The following is a 17,447-nucleotide window of genomic DNA, read 5'->3' as shown; positions in this document are numbered from 1 at the left end:
ATATGGCCCTTCTTACATCATGTTCTGCATAATGTACCCATTCAGAGTAATCTCCTTCCCATTCTTAGGAAGTTGTTACAAGCTATCATGTTGTACCCTTCATTTTAACAAAAGCTGTCTCCCGCAGAATTCTTTATAGTAGCCTGAGAAATTCTGATCCAACTAAAATTTTCATCTGTGCCTCTTACTTGCATAATCTTGCTAAAGGAGCATTGTACTTGTGTATTTGGACTAGAAAGCATAGGCAGAAGAGCACGTACCTCATTGCTGCAAAGTTCTGTAAAAGTTCCATGAAAGCCTCTTTTCTTGGCCCAACCTGGCATGACTTCAGCATCTGGTACAACTATCCCCACCAGAAAGGCCTGCAAGGTAAAATTGGAAGCCATATTTGTGACTCAGGTTTTCAGCTTAGTCCCATGGTCCCCAAATGGTTAAACCAGCCATTATTGAATGAAAGCAGATGTATTAAATGAAAACAGATGTTTCATGCTCAAAACAACTGAAATGGGTCATTTCAAATTTGAAAATGTTTGCACACCTCCACTTGCTACTTATTCTGAAATGCCTCTTGCATCAGCAAAATAGCAGTTTCTAATAACTGAACTTATTCCAGAAGACTTGTGGCACCATCAGGCAATATCCATTCTCCACATTATACTAGGCATAAAGTAATGTACCTATATTTCATATATGTGAAAAGAAAACAAATAATTATCTTGAGACAACTATGCCACACTTGTAATACGGAAGTAGTGTACCACAGAAGAAAAGAGCTATCTACTTTGCTTAACTTTACAGGAAGTCACAAAAGAGATTTCAAATTATAAAACAGGAAGAGAAACTTGACTAAAATACAGAAGTGCCAACAGTTACCTGTAAACTATCTCCATGCACATATATTTGGGAGACAGGTTCACTACGAATGTAGATATTTTCTATTTTTTCTGGTGCAATGTATTCTCCCTGAGCCAATTTAAATATATGTTTTTTTCGATCGATGATTTTTAGTGTCCCATTCTGTGAGTAAACAAAAAAAACCAATTACATTGATCTAAGAAAAATTATTAGGCAATAGTTTTCAATTTATTTTACATTTTGGGAATGGTAAGAGGAGTTAAAATTATCTCCACAGTTTAGGAAAACTGGCAGCATACAGTACAACCCTATACTTCCTTAACAGAAAGAAAATCTGCTATTATGAATGAGGCTTTCCATCTAGTAAATGGTTTTGGGATCACAATCTTAACACTGTATTCAATTACATGAATAGTCTGTCTTTTCTCTGAAGACCCCTCAATAAAAGAGTCAATGTGTTGTAGTGGCTCAGTTTGCAGGAGGACTGGGGAGATTTAGGTTCTAATCCATCCTCAGCCATAGAGATTTGGTCATTTGTGGTCAATCTGTCTCACTCAACCTACTTCATAAGATTGGAATTGGGGAGACAATGAAGGGTACTTCCCACCCTCTGACTGAGTTCATGGAGAAATGACCATAAAGCTAACAAATAACAACAACCTGAACCACCAAAAGGGTGAACAAATTAAACTCAAATCTCCCTGGAGAAACCCTCATAACTTCCTTACTACATTACAGTATGTCGTCATCTATATATACATAAATACTGGTGCCCAACTTATTTATCCCTTCATTATTTCCAAAAATGGCCCAAATCAATGAAGATGTTGCTTTTCAACTTTATTCTTAATGCAGTAATGAAGTTAGCAGTTCAGTACATACAGACAGCCATTTTCCAATGTCCCCTGTATGAAGCCAGCCATCCTTGTCCAAGGCTTCAGCTGTTTTCTCTTTATCTTTTAAGTAGCCCTTGAAAACATTGGGACCTTTGACACAGATCTGAAAGAGATCAACATGCTCTTAACAGTAAGAGTAGTAAAGAGTTTACTGTTTACAAAACAGCTGCTAGATGTGAAGCAAACATTTTTGTAATGAGAACTAATTAGGTTATGTGCTGTTAGGGCAAGAGACTAATATGGCAATCTCCCATAAAGAAGCATTTACAGACTGTAAAGGGACTTCAAACATTAATTTGGGCTGATATCCCCAACTGCTTCAGCAAGCCAGTGCTGCCAGCCTTATTCACCATTGCCTGTAAGCTGCCAAAAGTTGTTTGAATTTTGCAGAGTAGAGTATTATAAATAAAATTTTGATAGAAATCAAACAAGTACTAATCAATATGGCATACAAGTTTAATAAATAATAATAATAATCCCAAAATAGCTGGAGCACCACTTGAATACTGCTGGCATTGACAAAATCACCGCTCAATTACAAAAGACAGCTTTACTCGGAACAGCTTACATCCTGTGATGATGCCTTTAATATCATCAACTTTCACATCTGCCTATCCTAGATCCTTAAGGACTCAATAAGTGAATAAAAATGCCAAATCCAGATTAACATCTGGCTGACTGTGCGACGAACCGTAATAAATAATGATCTAACCCTGATAAGAGGTGAACAACTGTTCTCTGCTCTACTATCACTATTATGCAGATGGATTACAATTAGCATTGGTTAACAATGGTAATTGGGACTGGAATTTCCATCACTAAACAATGAGGTCATAACGTGCAATGCCATGTGACTGCATCACTTAGCAATGGCAATCCCAGAAGTTCCCACTGCCATCATTAAGCAAGGACCTCCTGGCAACTTCCTGCTTACTTCCAAAAAGCAATCTCAATGGGGAAGCTGGCAGGAAATTGCAAGTCCCAGGGAGCTTGGTGGGCAGGTAATTGGCCACCATAGCCCAGTGTGAGTGCAACCAGGCCAGGGAGGTTTGGGGGTTCCATATTCACTCCCAGAAAGTCTTCTTTTGACATTACTTTCAGAGAACCAGTTCTGGAGCAGCAAAAGCAAAAGGGATTGCTGTATTTCTTAAATTGCCCCAAGAACCACTGGGGGGTCCTCCAAAACCTTCTCAGAAGTCTGCAAAATCAAAAATATTTGCCAGGTACTGAAGATATTTTGCAATCATGTAAAACAAGGTCACTCTTATTATTATTATATTTTATTTGTTAAAGGGATTTATTTGTGAATAAAATATAATACAGTATATTAATATCTAATGGATTTAATACTGTTTTTTGAAACAATTCAACAAACATTCTACAAATTCATCAATTAAAAATTTTAATATGGCAAATATTAATAAATATAACTCATACAAACAAGATCTTTTGGGGATCCTTCATAATTTTTAAAGGTAGAAAGAATGCAGTGCAGTGGTAGGTTGCCCCCAGGTCGTAGTAAAACTGGTGGGAGGTTCCGCCCACCAACCCTGACGTCATCAAAACGCTTCTGTGGTTGCCTTGCTGCAAACCAGTAGTAAAAGTAAGTAGAACCCATCCCTGGTGCAGTGAGAAAAGAAATTAAGAAACACTGCACTACACTAAGAAAGCTTGCAAGGACTGACTTTCATTAATGCAGGAAGATATAATAGGCCACCCTATAACCTACAGTGCTTTAATATTGCAGAGAGCAATCCATGTTCCTTCCCATATTGGTTAGGAACATTCTTGTTACTATCAAGTGGACCATCAAAACCTTTTAAAAAGAAAGTTAAGAACGTGACTTGACCATTTGCTTTACATCTAGCAAATTCCTTTTCAATCTAGTTTAATGGAACATCTTGAAATGCTGTATTTTGGTTCCTATTCTACAGCTCTTATTTATGATAAATGGTGCATTTAAATCTGCAGCTAAGAAACAGAAATGAAGAAGTACCAATACTGTACACACACATTACCTCTCCCTCTCCTTTGGAAGAAAAGTAATTCAGTTCTTCAACATCCACCAGTTTAATTAAATTACAAGGCAGAGGTGCTCCAACATGGCCTGAAAATCAAATGAAGAAATATGTGGTTTTCTTAAAAAAGTAAAAACCACAGCAGATCATTATCACATAGTTATCTGCATATTAATGAAATAGTGGAAGTCAGGTATGTGTAATTGAGTGAAAAAAATTAATTACAAAATCACAGTATCTCACAGTGAGATTGGTAGAGGAAGCAGCCTATTCACCCACGGTTTGTCTTTCCCTGAAGAGGGCGGAAAAACAGTACAGAAATAGACCTGCAATTTATCACAGATATTGAAGCTAGAATCCCAATAAGCTACATGATTACAGAGATTTACATAAGAGCATTTTGCTTAGCATTACTTACACTTTCCACCGGAGGTAAATTATTGATTGGTTTTAAAAAGAACTTGCCTGTTTGGCAGAGGACATTAAATGAGTCAGAAGCAGCCTAAATAGATAATTGTCCTGCAGGCCAGCATGTTTTAGGATTCTGGTCTTGGTGCTTTCAACCTTACATGACCACATTCACCTGTCTTTTATGAAGCTCCTGCCTCGTTGTTACCTGATGTCCAATCTCCCGGAGTGGTGAAGGTACACCCAGCTGTACACTCTGTTTGACCATAGCCTTCATAAACCTGTCAAAGAAACATTGTTTAAACTAGACACTAATGTTAGCATTTTATTTAAAAACTGGGAAAAGTAAAGTTCTCTGCTGTGCTCAGAAGGGAAAATTCTATCATTCAGAGTCACTGACACTGCCCCTGTATGAGCCAAACTTTTTGTTCTTGAAATAAAGAAATTATAAATGTTAATGTTCTTTCTTCTTATAAACTAAGAAAGTGGAGTGGAAAAGGTTTTTGGATTTTGTTGCTAGGCCAGGAAAAAAAATTAAGTGGCTGAGAGCTGAATTATTGATAGCCACCAATAATAACATTTCTGAGGGCTAATGCTGTAAGCTCTGCCTGGACTAAGGAAGAAGTATCATTTATTCCTGCAAAGAAAGGAAGAGGGCATTGTCAGTCTGGGTCCAAGGTGTCCTTGAACCCCTGAGAGTTTGAATATGTGTCTACTTAAATAAAGGAAAGTGACTGTATCAAAATCCTGGGAAAAAAGCTTGGCTTGTAAACCATCTGGAAACACAGATTTATTTATCAAACTTGCATGCTGCCCATCTTGCCCAAAGTGGTTTACAGATACTGAATAAAATGCAGTATAAAACATTAAAGGTCTTAAATTTAAATTAAAAATAATTTCAGGATGGTAGCTAATCAGCAGAACTGGAAGGCAGAAGAATGGCAACTGCCATAATAATTTAGCCTCATCCTGTAATGATCCAAACTAATAATTTGGCGAAAGTTGAGAGAGAGAAAAAATCAAATCTGGCCTTTCCTACGATTCTTATAAAACATAAACATTCTTATAAAAGATTGATCTTGTTAGAATAGTGACAATTTCTATTATGAATGTATCTGATCCCCACCTGATCCTTAGGTAGAATTACAGAAAAGGTACATCTAAATAATCCTCTAGCAATTCCTACCTGACATCCTAATGCCGCTCGAAGGAAACCCAGAACTGTAGGTGAAGCAGGAGCAGCTCCAGTAACAATCATCCTAACACAACCACCGAGGTTTGCCTGTTAGATAAACACAATTCTGAAATACAACATAGTATCATCTTATCATTTATTACTTTGAGAAAATAGCAACATTCTCCGTATAAGCAACCTTACTCCCCACAAAGCTAATTCCATCTTTACTATTCTTTCAGACTTTCCAAAAGACTTTTACAGGAAGCATTGATAAATATGCGACTCCAGAAACTCTGGCACCAAGAATGGTGGGAGAGTTGATTTTAGGTTTTCTGTTTTGCTAGGCTTCTCTGAATCTGAGTGCTGGATCATGGTGTATACACGGCTCAGAGCCACATTTAACTGGAGTGGTATATAAGCCCTGCTAATAAAATAATTAAAAGAAAAGTGTCTGCAGGACTGTCCACAATGTGCAAGGACAAAGGTCAAAGGTCTGTCCAAGACATAAGTGGGACTGCTCGTTGCTGCTTGCAAGATAAATTTTGCTACAGTTCTGAATGCCTGGATACAAGTAATCCTCAAGTTAGGATGGTAATGGAGCCTGCCCAGCACAATTGTAACTCGTGATGGTCATAAAGCAAGTTGGCCATGTGACCAACCCGATTTTACAACCTATTTTGCAGAAGTTTTTAAGTGAATCATCACAATCGTTAAGTGAATCTGCAATTGTTATGCCACTGCCACAGTCATTAAGCTAATCAACGGGTATGAGCCATGGTGGCGCAGTGGTTAGAATGCAGTACTGCAGGCTACTTCTGCTGACTGGTGATTGCCAGCAGTTTGGCAGTCTGAATCTCACCAGGCTCAAGGTTGACTCATCCTTCCCTCCTTCTGAGGTTGGTAAAATGAGGACCAGATTGTTGGGGGTCAATAAGCTGACTCTGTAAACTGCTTAGGGAGAACTGTAAAGCACTGTGAAACAGTATATAAGTCTAAGTGCTATTGCTATTGCTAGCTATGGATGCAGTTTTGCCAAAAAAATGGAAGTAAATGCCAATTTTCAGCAAAGACATCATAAAGCATGGTTACACAACCACAGACACTGCAAACAACCGTAAATGCAGCCCAATTGCCCAGCGCCCAAAGTGCAGTCATGTGCCTATAGGGAAGGAACCATCAGGACTTTGAATGCAGATCCCAAGTACCCCCCATCAGAACATCAGAAAGTTGAGGACTACCCGTATTGCTAATATATTATTGGTTCCCACAATACATTTCCTTTCAGTTATATTGGAAAGAGCTCAGTTCCCAAAGAAAACAAGAAGTAGGGAAAGCAGTTACTATATATTGTTTAGATTAGCGGGGTATGGTTGAAATCATGAAGGGACCCATTTTTTAATGAGATTCAAAGACGATTTAAATATGTGTACTGTATTTCAGGACTTAATGTACTTTCCAATCTTCATTCTCCAGTACTGTTATTAACATCCCCTAATCTGCCGAAAAGGATCAATAATAACTCAAATCTTGCCGCACACAATTCAAATAAATAAAAAGAAACAAAGAGAAAAGTAAAGTAGCTAAGCAATCCACCAGGATAAATATTTGGGGAATGGGAAAAGAAGGGCAATTTTTTTAAAAATGGAAAATCTCCTTCCTCCCATAGCAAATTCCTGCACGTTTCTACTTTAGTTCTGATTTAAGGAAGATTTATTATGCTTAAATGGCCTCAGATTTACATAGCTGTCTATATAAATCCCATTGTTTTAGCATATGACAATAAAATCAATACAATTAAAATCAACATACTCAACATGAATCTTAATACAGAGAGTGAGTCTTGCCACTTTCCTAAATACTGGGGAAATGAGGGCTAAATCCACTTTCCTTGGGGGAATATTCCAGAATTTGAGGTCTATATAGGACCTCAAAGCCCTTTTCTGCGCTCACAGCTATTTTGGGGCAGCTGAGGCGTCTTCTAAAGCACCTCTAGTACTGATCTCAATAATTGAACAGGTTTAAAAATACAAACAAATATTCCCTTTTCTTTTCTGGTTTGAAATATTTAGGCCTTGCTTACAAAGAGAAGACTTATTTAACTTGAATGGTTACTTCTGTGAAATTAGTTATGTTGACTAACTCTCCAATACCCTCATTACAAGGTGCTTCCATAGAGTATGGGTGCCCCTCTCCCCCAGAGGCAACACTGTTCAACAAGTTTGCACCAAAGGAAAAAAATAACTTGATTATAACCAAGCTATCTTCCCATTTTTATCACATCTGAATTCAGTATATGAATTCATCCCTACATTTAAGCTAGCCTTTTTAAATGCCTTGAGACACATTCAGGGTAAATTGCATCCCTATTGTGAGTGACTCTCACAAGATCTAGTTTTTAATAAAGCCTTACCTGTATTTTGTTAAAGAATAATATATCCCACACACTGTTATTTCTAACGATTCCACTTTGAACTTCTGCTTTTTTACGATTAGCAGCAAATTCAAGAAGCCAGCGTTTCACAGGAGTGTCTGCTTGACTAAAAATCTACAAAGAGGTGTAAAAGAACAAGGAGAAAGGCAAGGAAATGTTACTTTCACAGAAAAAAAAATTGTCAAGAAGCAAATGTATTACTTGTATAAGCAGACATGACTCTACAAATGTCTTCTTTTCCCCTTTGATTCAATTGTATCCAATTCTCCCCCCCCCCAAAAAAAAAAACCTGTATCCAATTCTCAGGAACTTTGTGGACAAATGCACACAGTTTTCGTGGCAATTTTTTTAAAGAAGTGGTTGTCATTGCCCCCTTTCTAGGGCTGAGAGAAAGTGACTGGCCCAAAGTGACTCAGCTGGCAGGACTAGAACTCATGGCATCTCCTGATGCCTTAATCACTAGACTATACTGACTCTCACAATTGTCATTAGTCATATACAATTTCTGGACTCAATAGTAGCTGTGCCATAAAGCTATTAGGAAAAGGCTAATCTATTATTGTTTGAATTATGCTCTATTTATCTTCATTCTACAAGGAAATTAAATAACTAAAATTTAAATGGAAGTTAAGATATTAATGTTTAGTTATACATAATTATCTGGGAAATTATAGCAACAGAATAAAAAAGCATCTGGTAACTGCAGAGAAATTTTCACCTCTTAAAAGCCAATTGTGGCTGATCTTTATTTTTATTTCTGTCATAAGGCAGCAATTATGCCAACTCTTCAGGATAAATCATTAAAATCGTATTTTATATACAGTTTCACAAACAAAAAGAGTAAAGAACTGAAGTCAACTTCATTTATGTTGCATTAATCATTCCCACAAAACTACCGTATTTTTCGGACTATAAGATGCAGCAGAGTATAAGATGCACCTAGATTTCAAAGAAGAAAACAAGAAAAAAATAGTTTTTGGCCTCCGCGGGTCCAGTTTTTGCCCTCTCCAGTCCCCAGGAGCACTCTGCAGGCCTCCCAAACCCTCTGCGTGTCCCATTTTTGCAAGAAATGGGCCTGTTTTTGTGAAAAGTGGCCCCATTTTTGGTCTCCCGAACCCCACACGCATCCTGTTTTTGCCCTCCCAAGCCCCCAGCAGCACTCTGCAGGCTTCCCAAACCTTCTGTGCACCCCTTTTTTTAGAAAAAACAGGACGCGGGGGGGGGGAAGGTTTCAGGAGGCCAAAAAACAGGGCCATATTCGGTCTATAAGACGCATCGACATTTCCACCCACTTTTTTGGGGGGGTGCGTCTTAATAGTCCAAAAAATACGGTATATACTGCCTGTCAAATGCATAAGTATTTGTATACAGGTAGTCCTCAATTTATGACCACAATTGAGCCCAAAATTCATATTTCTAAGTGTGACATTTATTAAGTGAGTTTTGCCTCATTTCATGACCTTTTTTGCCACAGTTGTTAAATAAATCAGTGCAATTCTTAAATTGTTAAGTGATTCTGGCTTCCCCATTGACTTTGCTTGTCAGAAGGTCGCAAAAGGGGATCACATGACTCTGGGACACTGTAACCATCATAAATGTGAGTCAGTTGTCAAGCGTCCAAATGTAAATCATGTGTCCATGGGGATGCCGCAACAATCATAAGTATGAAAACGGTCATAAGTAACTTTTTTCAGTGCCGTTGTAACTTCAAACAGTCACTAAATGAACTGTTGTAAATTGAGGACTACCTGTATATAAATATACTGCAATAACAAGTACATTAAAATGCAGGCTAAAATAATATTGAACAATAGCCTAAGCTGCAATGGAGTATATGTTTTATTTCAAAGAGAAGATAGTCAAAAAATTGCCGTAAGAGAACCCACTATCTTCCTGGGTGTTATCAAAGAAACATCCATCAGACATAGCATTTGATAAAGATGGTGATGATGTTATTACTATCCAATGATACTTGCAAAATCTGGGCAGGGGTAGATAAAAAATATTTTCTCAATTATCCTAAGTACCTTGCTGCTTAAAACCTTAAGTGGTACACCAAAGGGTTGACAAATGCGGTATTCTGCTGTCCCAATACAAGACCCACCCCTTTTGGTCCTTTGTCATGATGTCCCATAGATGCCTGTATGGATTGAGCTAGCAACACAATGCTGCTTTTGTCATTCTGATGAAAGCAGAAAGTTTCCTTAGACATCCATTGGAACAGGAGTGAAATTCAGCCGGTTCTATACAGCTCAGGCCAACCGGTAGTAGCGGCTGCGGGAGGCTCCACCCACCCATGTGGATGTCATGACGTCGCTATTTTGCGATGATTTAAAGCCTCTGCGCATGCGCAGAAATCCTTGTGCATGAGTGGACACCACGTGACAAAAAAAAACAAAAACAGTACGGCATCACTAATAAAACACACCCAAACATTGCTGGTGACTCCACCATCACAGATTTCAGTGTTATTCCCCATCCCCTTATAAGGATGCAGGTGGGCACAGTCCAGTCAGCCTATAGTGCTAGCCAGAAGACTGCCAGCATGCTCCTATAGAGGCACAAGTAGAGAGAGAGAGCTCTTCCTGAGCTACTAATTGTGCTCTACATACATATTTAATATTTTATATTGCAGATAACATTTAGACAAGCGTGTGTGGGAGGGAAGAATACACTTTTTGTAAAATAGAAAAACTCGAGCCTCTGGGTCTCAAGCTTAGCTCAAACCCTGGGCAATAGAGGCCACAGAAATCAAACCTGATCTCTTGGAAGTCCTGTAAGCAACAGTAAATCTCAGGTAAGAAGAAACAGAGACATCCAGATTCAACCCTCATATTATTTTATCTAATCTATCTAATCTATCTTTCTATCTATCTATCTATCTATCTATCTATCTATCTATCTATCTATCTATCATCTATCTATTTATCTATCATCTATCTATCTATCTAATTTCTGAACGTCCCATCTCCTCAAAGAGGGATTCTGGGTGGTATACAATAAAACATCAAAATATAAATATAAAAATTAAAAGGGTTAAGTTTCAAAATTTTACAATTAAAATGATATTTAAAAATTGACAGAGGCAAGAATAACTAAACCTTGTTAAAATTAGTTCACATAGGCAAAGGGAGGGGTCTCATGGCACCAATCAACCCCATGACTGCATGTTCACATTCTCCTTTCCATTCTATGCATCGAATTCATTATTAACAGGAATCTATAGAAATTGAAAATCTCACTTAACATAATAGCCAGGCTGGACACAGTTTGACTTCTGTATAGGAGCATTAAAAAAAAAAAAACGATTTGGCAGACTCTTGCATCAGTGGTGGGATCCTACTGGTTTAACAACCAGTTCGCTGAGCGTGTGCGCTAGGTGCGCGCTGCGTGCACATGCACAGTTTGCAGAAAATTGAACTTCCACGTTGCCGAGAGCAAGGAAAACAGCTGAGGAGCGGCAATCCACTCTGCCACACCAATCAGCTGGCCTTTGGAAGCAGAAATATAGGTGAGTATAACGCAGGGGTGGGTGAGCGAGGGAGCCCACTTCAAAGAAAGAGAGAACCGGTTCGCTCACAGCTGAGAGTCGGAGCTAATGGTTCACCCGAACCTGTCCGAACCGGTAGAATCCCACCACTGTCTTGCATATGTACACACATGTCCATTTGAAGATATGATGTGATGGCCACAAAATTGAGCCATTGCACAGGTTTTTTTGGCACTTTATCTATTGTCTTTAATTCTATGGCACTGTGTGGTGGTTAATGTTTTACCGGTTATTTTCCAACTACACATCATATTATTTACCCTTATTTTCTGTCTTCCAGTTCTACCATCAGCATAGTGACTGATTACACCAGTACTGATCAAGAAGAATGGAGAGAACAAGATATGACAACGTTTTGGGGATTTCTCCTTCTTCTTTGCAAGCAAAGACAATTTGCAAAATGTGAGCGATCAGAATTTAGCAAGAAATTGTTCCTCATTTCAGCAAAATCTGCTGTCATTAAGATAGGTAAACAGGTTTGTGAGAATGGAGGTGATGGAGAACATGAGAATGCAATATAGAGAAAGAACATAAATTTGACACTTGCTAGAAATTATAAGGCTAAAAAAATAGCTGAAAATAAAACACATTTTACTGAATAGGATTCTTTTTACATAGGAAAAGAAGAACCAACTTTATTTCACTTGCTATCAGACAGAAGAGCACCTCATACTACACACCTATTCCAATATTATAATAATTAGACTGTTTCTTATGTATTTTAAAAAGACACAGGAGTAGTTTTGGAACAAAACTGTAGCAGTCCTTTAGACTATAGTATCCATATACCAGATACATTAGTCCAGCCTTCTCAATTAACAGAGTGATTCAAGTGGACAAATTCTTATATGAATTAATTTCATTCTAGTAATTGTTCTTCCTAAAATTCTTTTTATTATAATTATTCTGATGGTTCTTTCTCTTACGTGATAGATTTTTCCAGAGGCCAAACTCATTCTTAAACAAAATCAATTTTCAAACAGCAGATAAAATACTTTGCGTTTCTTTTGTTCATAAAAATACCATCCAACTTAACAAGCAGTTGGGTAGTTAAATACATTTAAATGGAAAGTACTATTCCACTGCAAATTTCTGGTACAACATTCTGAGTAAGTAAGCTGGCTTACATAAAGGTTAAATATGCAGCAGACAAAGAATTTAAGGAAAGAAAGAAGCATCCAGCCCTAACATATTAGATAAGATCATTTCCCCCCTTTAATTTGCCAACACAAATGGTACCTTATCATACATTCTGTTGAGTAGCCTTGGTACAACAGGAAAGATGGTGGGACGCAGAGCTTTCATGTCATCAGATAGCAAGCGAATATCCCCTTGGAAGAAGCCAATTCGTCCCCCATGACAATACACTACAGACTATAACGAAGGAAAAAGAAACAAATTAATTCCTGTTTTACCCAATAGGCTCCAAATAAAACCCATGTAGTACTCCGCAGGCATATTTCTTATAGGTGATACTGCAAAGTTACTATTAAATAACTCCTGATAAGAAGATCCTATCCAATAGTCTTGGCCATGTCATGTGCATAACAGAACAAGTGTCTTGTGTTCTACCATTAGGGGGAGATGATTCTATCAAAGAATCCAAATCTGCTTCCTTGCAATACTGATTTACTCAGAAAGCCAGCAGTGATGGGTGATAACTACCCACTCTATATTTTAAGTTCTCTCGGCAAAGAAATTCCATTAAAAATTTCAGCACTAATTGTAGGGCAAACAACCAGCTGTGAAGTTTAGGAAAGACAATCTTTGGAAGAGAGGTAGTTCATTACAAGTTGTAAGTTGTAGGTTTGAACAATCAACTTTAAAAGAACTGAGAATTAAAAGTGTGCTTTTCCAAGTGAAGCAATAAAATATATTTTAAAACAATAAACCTTCTGGACTAACTGAAATTTTAGGTTTAAAGCAGTCACTGGCAGGACTTGCATGTAATTTTTAACCATAGATAAACTATGCAAGAACCTAGTTTCTGTTTAATATTCTTCCAAGATTCAAGGGGGAAAAAATAGAAGTTCACCTCCTGTTTTAGATTAATAGCAATAGCATTTAGACTTATATACCACTTCACAGTGCTTTACAGCTGTCTCTAAGCAGTTTACAGAGTCAGCATATTGCCTTCAACAATCTGGGTCTTCATTTTACCAACCTCGGAAAGATGGAAGGCTGAGTCAACCTTGAGCCGGTCGGGAAATTAAGTCTAATTCAGCATGTTTCTGAATCTTAAATTAAGGATAATTGTCACTATAATTAGTGGAAAGAGCTTCAAGCCACAGTTTGTGGAGATGGTTTGTTTTCATGAGTTGAATAGGATAGGGCATGGGTGAAGCCAGACATAGGCGAGTCATTCTTATAATGCTATACTACGATTCAGTGCAGTGTTTTTCAATCTTGGCAATTTTAAAATGTGTGGATTTCAACTCCCAGAATTCCTTAGCCAGCATGCTTGTTGAAGTCCAAACACCTTAAAATTGCCAGGTTTGAAAAACACTGACCTAGTAGCACATCTGGGCCATCCCATTGCCTAGTCATCCCTTTTTTATTATTCAGCAGGAGAAAATGTTGGCTTCCACTGACACTGAGGCCTTACCTGTACCATTCGCTCAAACATGTGTGCTAAAGGCAAATAGGAAATGTGTACATCCTCATATGTAGGAGACCACTGACTCTGGAAAAAAAAACACAACAGGGAGCCCCACAAGGCCTGGTCAGTCTAGACAGTTTCTTACCTGTATCACTCTCTCAAACATGTGAGCCAAAGGTAGGAACGAGATGAGTACATCGTCCTGTCTCGGAAAGATCACTTTCTGCAGATGAAGGGCATGGGAGACAGAAAGGAAAGAAACACTGACAGGAAGACACAACAAGAAAGTCATAAAACAATAAAAAGAAAAATGGCACCAAGAGGAGCAAAAGGGGGGTAGAGATTATTACGTGAGAAAAGAGAACAGTGTTTGAAATAATGCGTTAGGCCACGACACCAATGGAGCTATGTTAGCAGGAGTGGTGAGTAACACAAGGGTGTAATGCAGAGAGCTCTCTCCACTGTACAGGGCACCAAAGGTGTCCGTTCCTAATCACAACACCAAAATGACAACACATGCATCATGTTATCTATGACTGACGCAAATTCTGCCCTTTCATATTTGCATCATGACAAGTACACAATTGTGCAATTATGGAAGGAATGGAGTTTGCATCATGGCACATATTTTATCTTTAACACACATCCCTCACCCCGATCTTCTCCAGACACCTGGGCAGGTGTGTTCTGAGACCTGAGCTATGATCATGCCCTCTATTCAAGCATCTCTGATGCCAACTCAAAATGCCCGCTCCCAAGAACACTTCAGATACTTTTGCTCCTTGGAGTTTTCCCCAGAGAAGTGCCTGTTTTTAACAATTTAACAATTTTCAATAAAATTGACCAATTACTAAGCCACAAGTTCAAGTGTCGACATACACATGGGTTAGGAACATACCGTATTTTTCAGAGTATAAGACAAAAATATAGAAGAAAGTAATAAGATGTCAAATAAAACAACCCCCGATGGGATGATTAGTAGTTGACCGGTGTGTATGTATGTATGTATGTACTGTATTTTTCGGAGTATAAGACGCACCTTTTCCCCCCCAAAAGGGGATGAAAATTTAGATGCGTCTTATACACCAAATGTAGCCCCGCCCACCCACTGGCCCCCACCTTTTGGCCTCTGCCTCACAGCAGTTACCTCCTTGCAAGCAAACAGCAAGAAAAAACAGCTCCTTTCAGCTTTAGCACAGACTAATTAGCACAAGCTGATTGGATTGGCCTCCCAATTCTCAGATGATTTGCTCTCAGCTGTTTTGTGCAGGGCTCTGCTGCTTGCTGCAAAGAGGTAAATTGCTCGAACAGATTTTTTTCCCTTGTGCTAATCAAGCTATGCTGAAAACGAAAATGAAAGTAAAGCAGGCTGTTTGCTGTTTGCTGCAAGAAGGCAAAATTGCTCAGAGGCAGAGGCAGATTTCTTTTTCTTCTTTTTCTCACCAAAAAAGGTAGGTGCGTCTTATACTCCGAAAAATACGGTATTCTAGACCAAGTCAAACCATTTAGCTAGCAGACACTCTATTTATAATGGAAGGACAGGATATTCATTTATTTATAGAAACATCCATCTATTTATTTACTGAAACATTATTATTACGATAATAAGATCCCTTTTTCAGCATAAGCCACCCAGAGTCGCTCTAGTAGGGAGTGGGCGGCATATAAATAATAAATATAACAAAATAAAATAATAAAATAAAACAAAATAGCTAGCATTTGGACAATTACAAAATCAGACTGCACGACTTATCCTTATCCTCCAGTAGAAGGAAATCTGTGGTCTATAATAACTGTTTGATCCTCAGGATCAGCTATAATCTACAAGTGACAGATCAGTCACATATCGGGATAGGGCTGAAAAGGGTTCCTATGAAATCCTGAATAATTGGAGCTAAGAAATGGTTTCATTCTGGTTTAGGGCACTATGTGAATCCATCCCAAATAGGTTAGTAGTATGTCTCAACAAGCCACTGCAGCTTGTTTAATAAAACACAGTTAATCTGATTGAACCCAATTAGCATAAGGCAATGTCTGAGTCATAAATAGAATATAGCATGTGATGCTTTTATGAGGATGAGATATAACACAAAATTCATAGCCAAGTAAATTCTGTTTATCAGTCAGCCATTAAAGGGATGGGAATCCTTCCAGGTTTTTTTTTAATATCATGTTATAAAATTAACCTTGCAATCTTGCTTTTTGGATGCCTGTTCATGCTTCCGTGCTTTAAATTACATGGATTCTTTATTAACCATTTCTGTTTGCTGCTCTGCTCACAAAATATTTTAGATAGAAGGGACTCCCTTTACATTTCTATTTTTTTCTTTAAAATGTCTAATTTTTTTAAAATACATTTTTCTATTGCCGAAAATCAATTTATGTATACTGCGGATTGAGGTGCTCATAGTGATCATTGTAGAAAGGCCATTATCAGCTGGTAGCTGAAAGAGCTGGCACAAGAGAAAGTAACATCTAAATTTCTCTGACCCATTTTAAAAATTGAAGATTTACAGTATACCTGTTCTTGAAGTGGACAGCAACAATATTTAATGATTATGGTTCTAAATTCATTTTCTTTTCCCCAAACTACTTTCTGCACTTGATCCAAATTTAGTCATGTTTCAAAAAGACCACTCAAAGTAACTTAAGTTTTAAGGCAATGTTAACTATAGTTAGACTGATTTCGGGGGTTTGTGCCTGAACCATGCCCAAGTCTCAAGTTGGAATGATCCTTTCTTGCTAGGAAAAAAAATATCTTAAATTCAAAAATCATCATTGGATTTCTTCCTACTATTAAGCATTAATTCAGTACTTAAACCAATGGCATTGGAAATTACAGTCATGACTCCCAAGCAGTCTCCTAAGACAGTTTCCTATTTTGTAGGTGTTTCTATTTCCAAAATTATATAGTTCATTTTCTTGTCAGGTTTTAAAGTAATTAGAGTATTCACCTCTGTCACTTTCAAAAAACCTGAAAAATCAGCCACCACATTTCCATGAGTCAGCATAGCACCTTTTGGGTTACCTGGAAAATGGAAGAAGAAGCATCTTATCAAATAAATATTCACATTTAGCAGCTAGGAAATATGGGCAAAGAAGTCAGCACCACAGAGAATTCTTTCAAAATCTGTTTCTTATTTGCTAATATGAACTGATCTTTGACAGGATGTGCATTGTCAGCCTTTAAATGCCTGCTTAGCACTTACAATTTAAGAAGTTTTCACTGCTGTAGTATCAGTGAAGGCAAAATGGGTCAATCAAATAAGTCACTTCATATATACCCAAAAGGCACTTTCAGGGATCCTGCCAGATATTTCCTATAAACAATTATTGTTCTGATGTTGAAACTTGGTTCCCATAAGCTTTCCCTTCACTGAACTGTGAAATCTCATCATCTACATTAGGAATGAACAACTCCCATCTCTGCCCCTCATTTAAGGACAACATTTTCACCATGATAATCCTTTGGAAAACACGCCCAATTTGGTAGAAGGTACTAAACAAGGAGCC

At 37.9% G+C, this 17,447-nt stretch overlaps 1 protein-coding gene across 8 annotated transcripts in view; it reads right to left on the bottom strand.

Moving 5' to 3' along the window:
• Positions 1-17,447, bottom strand: part of ACSL6 (acyl-CoA synthetase long chain family member 6) — a 108,829-nt gene that overhangs the window by 7,228 nt on the left and 84,154 nt on the right. For 5 of the 8 annotated variants that reach the window (XM_034404429.3, XM_034404398.3, XM_034404416.3 and 2 more), the window contains exons 10-19: positions 16,889-16,962; positions 14,080-14,157; positions 12,575-12,709; positions 7,765-7,899; positions 5,364-5,459; positions 4,386-4,458; positions 3,770-3,858; positions 1,738-1,854; positions 874-1,017; positions 261-362 (exon numbers count right to left, since the gene is read on the bottom strand). In XM_034404429.3, the coding sequence (XP_034260320.1) occupies positions 261-362; positions 874-1,017; positions 1,738-1,854; positions 3,770-3,858; positions 4,386-4,458; positions 5,364-5,459; positions 7,765-7,899; positions 12,575-12,709; positions 14,080-14,157; positions 16,889-16,962 (1,043 nt within the window). Of the gene's footprint in view, positions 1-260; positions 363-873; positions 1,018-1,737; positions 1,855-3,769; positions 3,859-4,385; positions 4,459-5,363; positions 5,460-7,764; positions 7,900-12,574; positions 12,710-13,940; positions 14,019-14,079; positions 14,158-16,888; positions 16,963-17,447 lie in introns of all 8 variants that reach the window. The other 3 variants (XM_087883655.1, XM_034404407.3, XM_087883654.1) reach the window with 1 other exon arrangement.

This window comes from Pantherophis guttatus, chromosome 2 (assembly GCF_059756535.1).
Source record: "Pantherophis guttatus breed Tessera chromosome 2, ASM5975653v1, whole genome shotgun sequence".
Taxonomy (NCBI): Eukaryota; Metazoa; Chordata; class Lepidosauria; order Squamata; family Colubridae; genus Pantherophis; species Pantherophis guttatus.
Note: the sequence above shows the minus strand (reverse complement) of the source record. Positions and strands in the feature narration are given on the sequence as shown.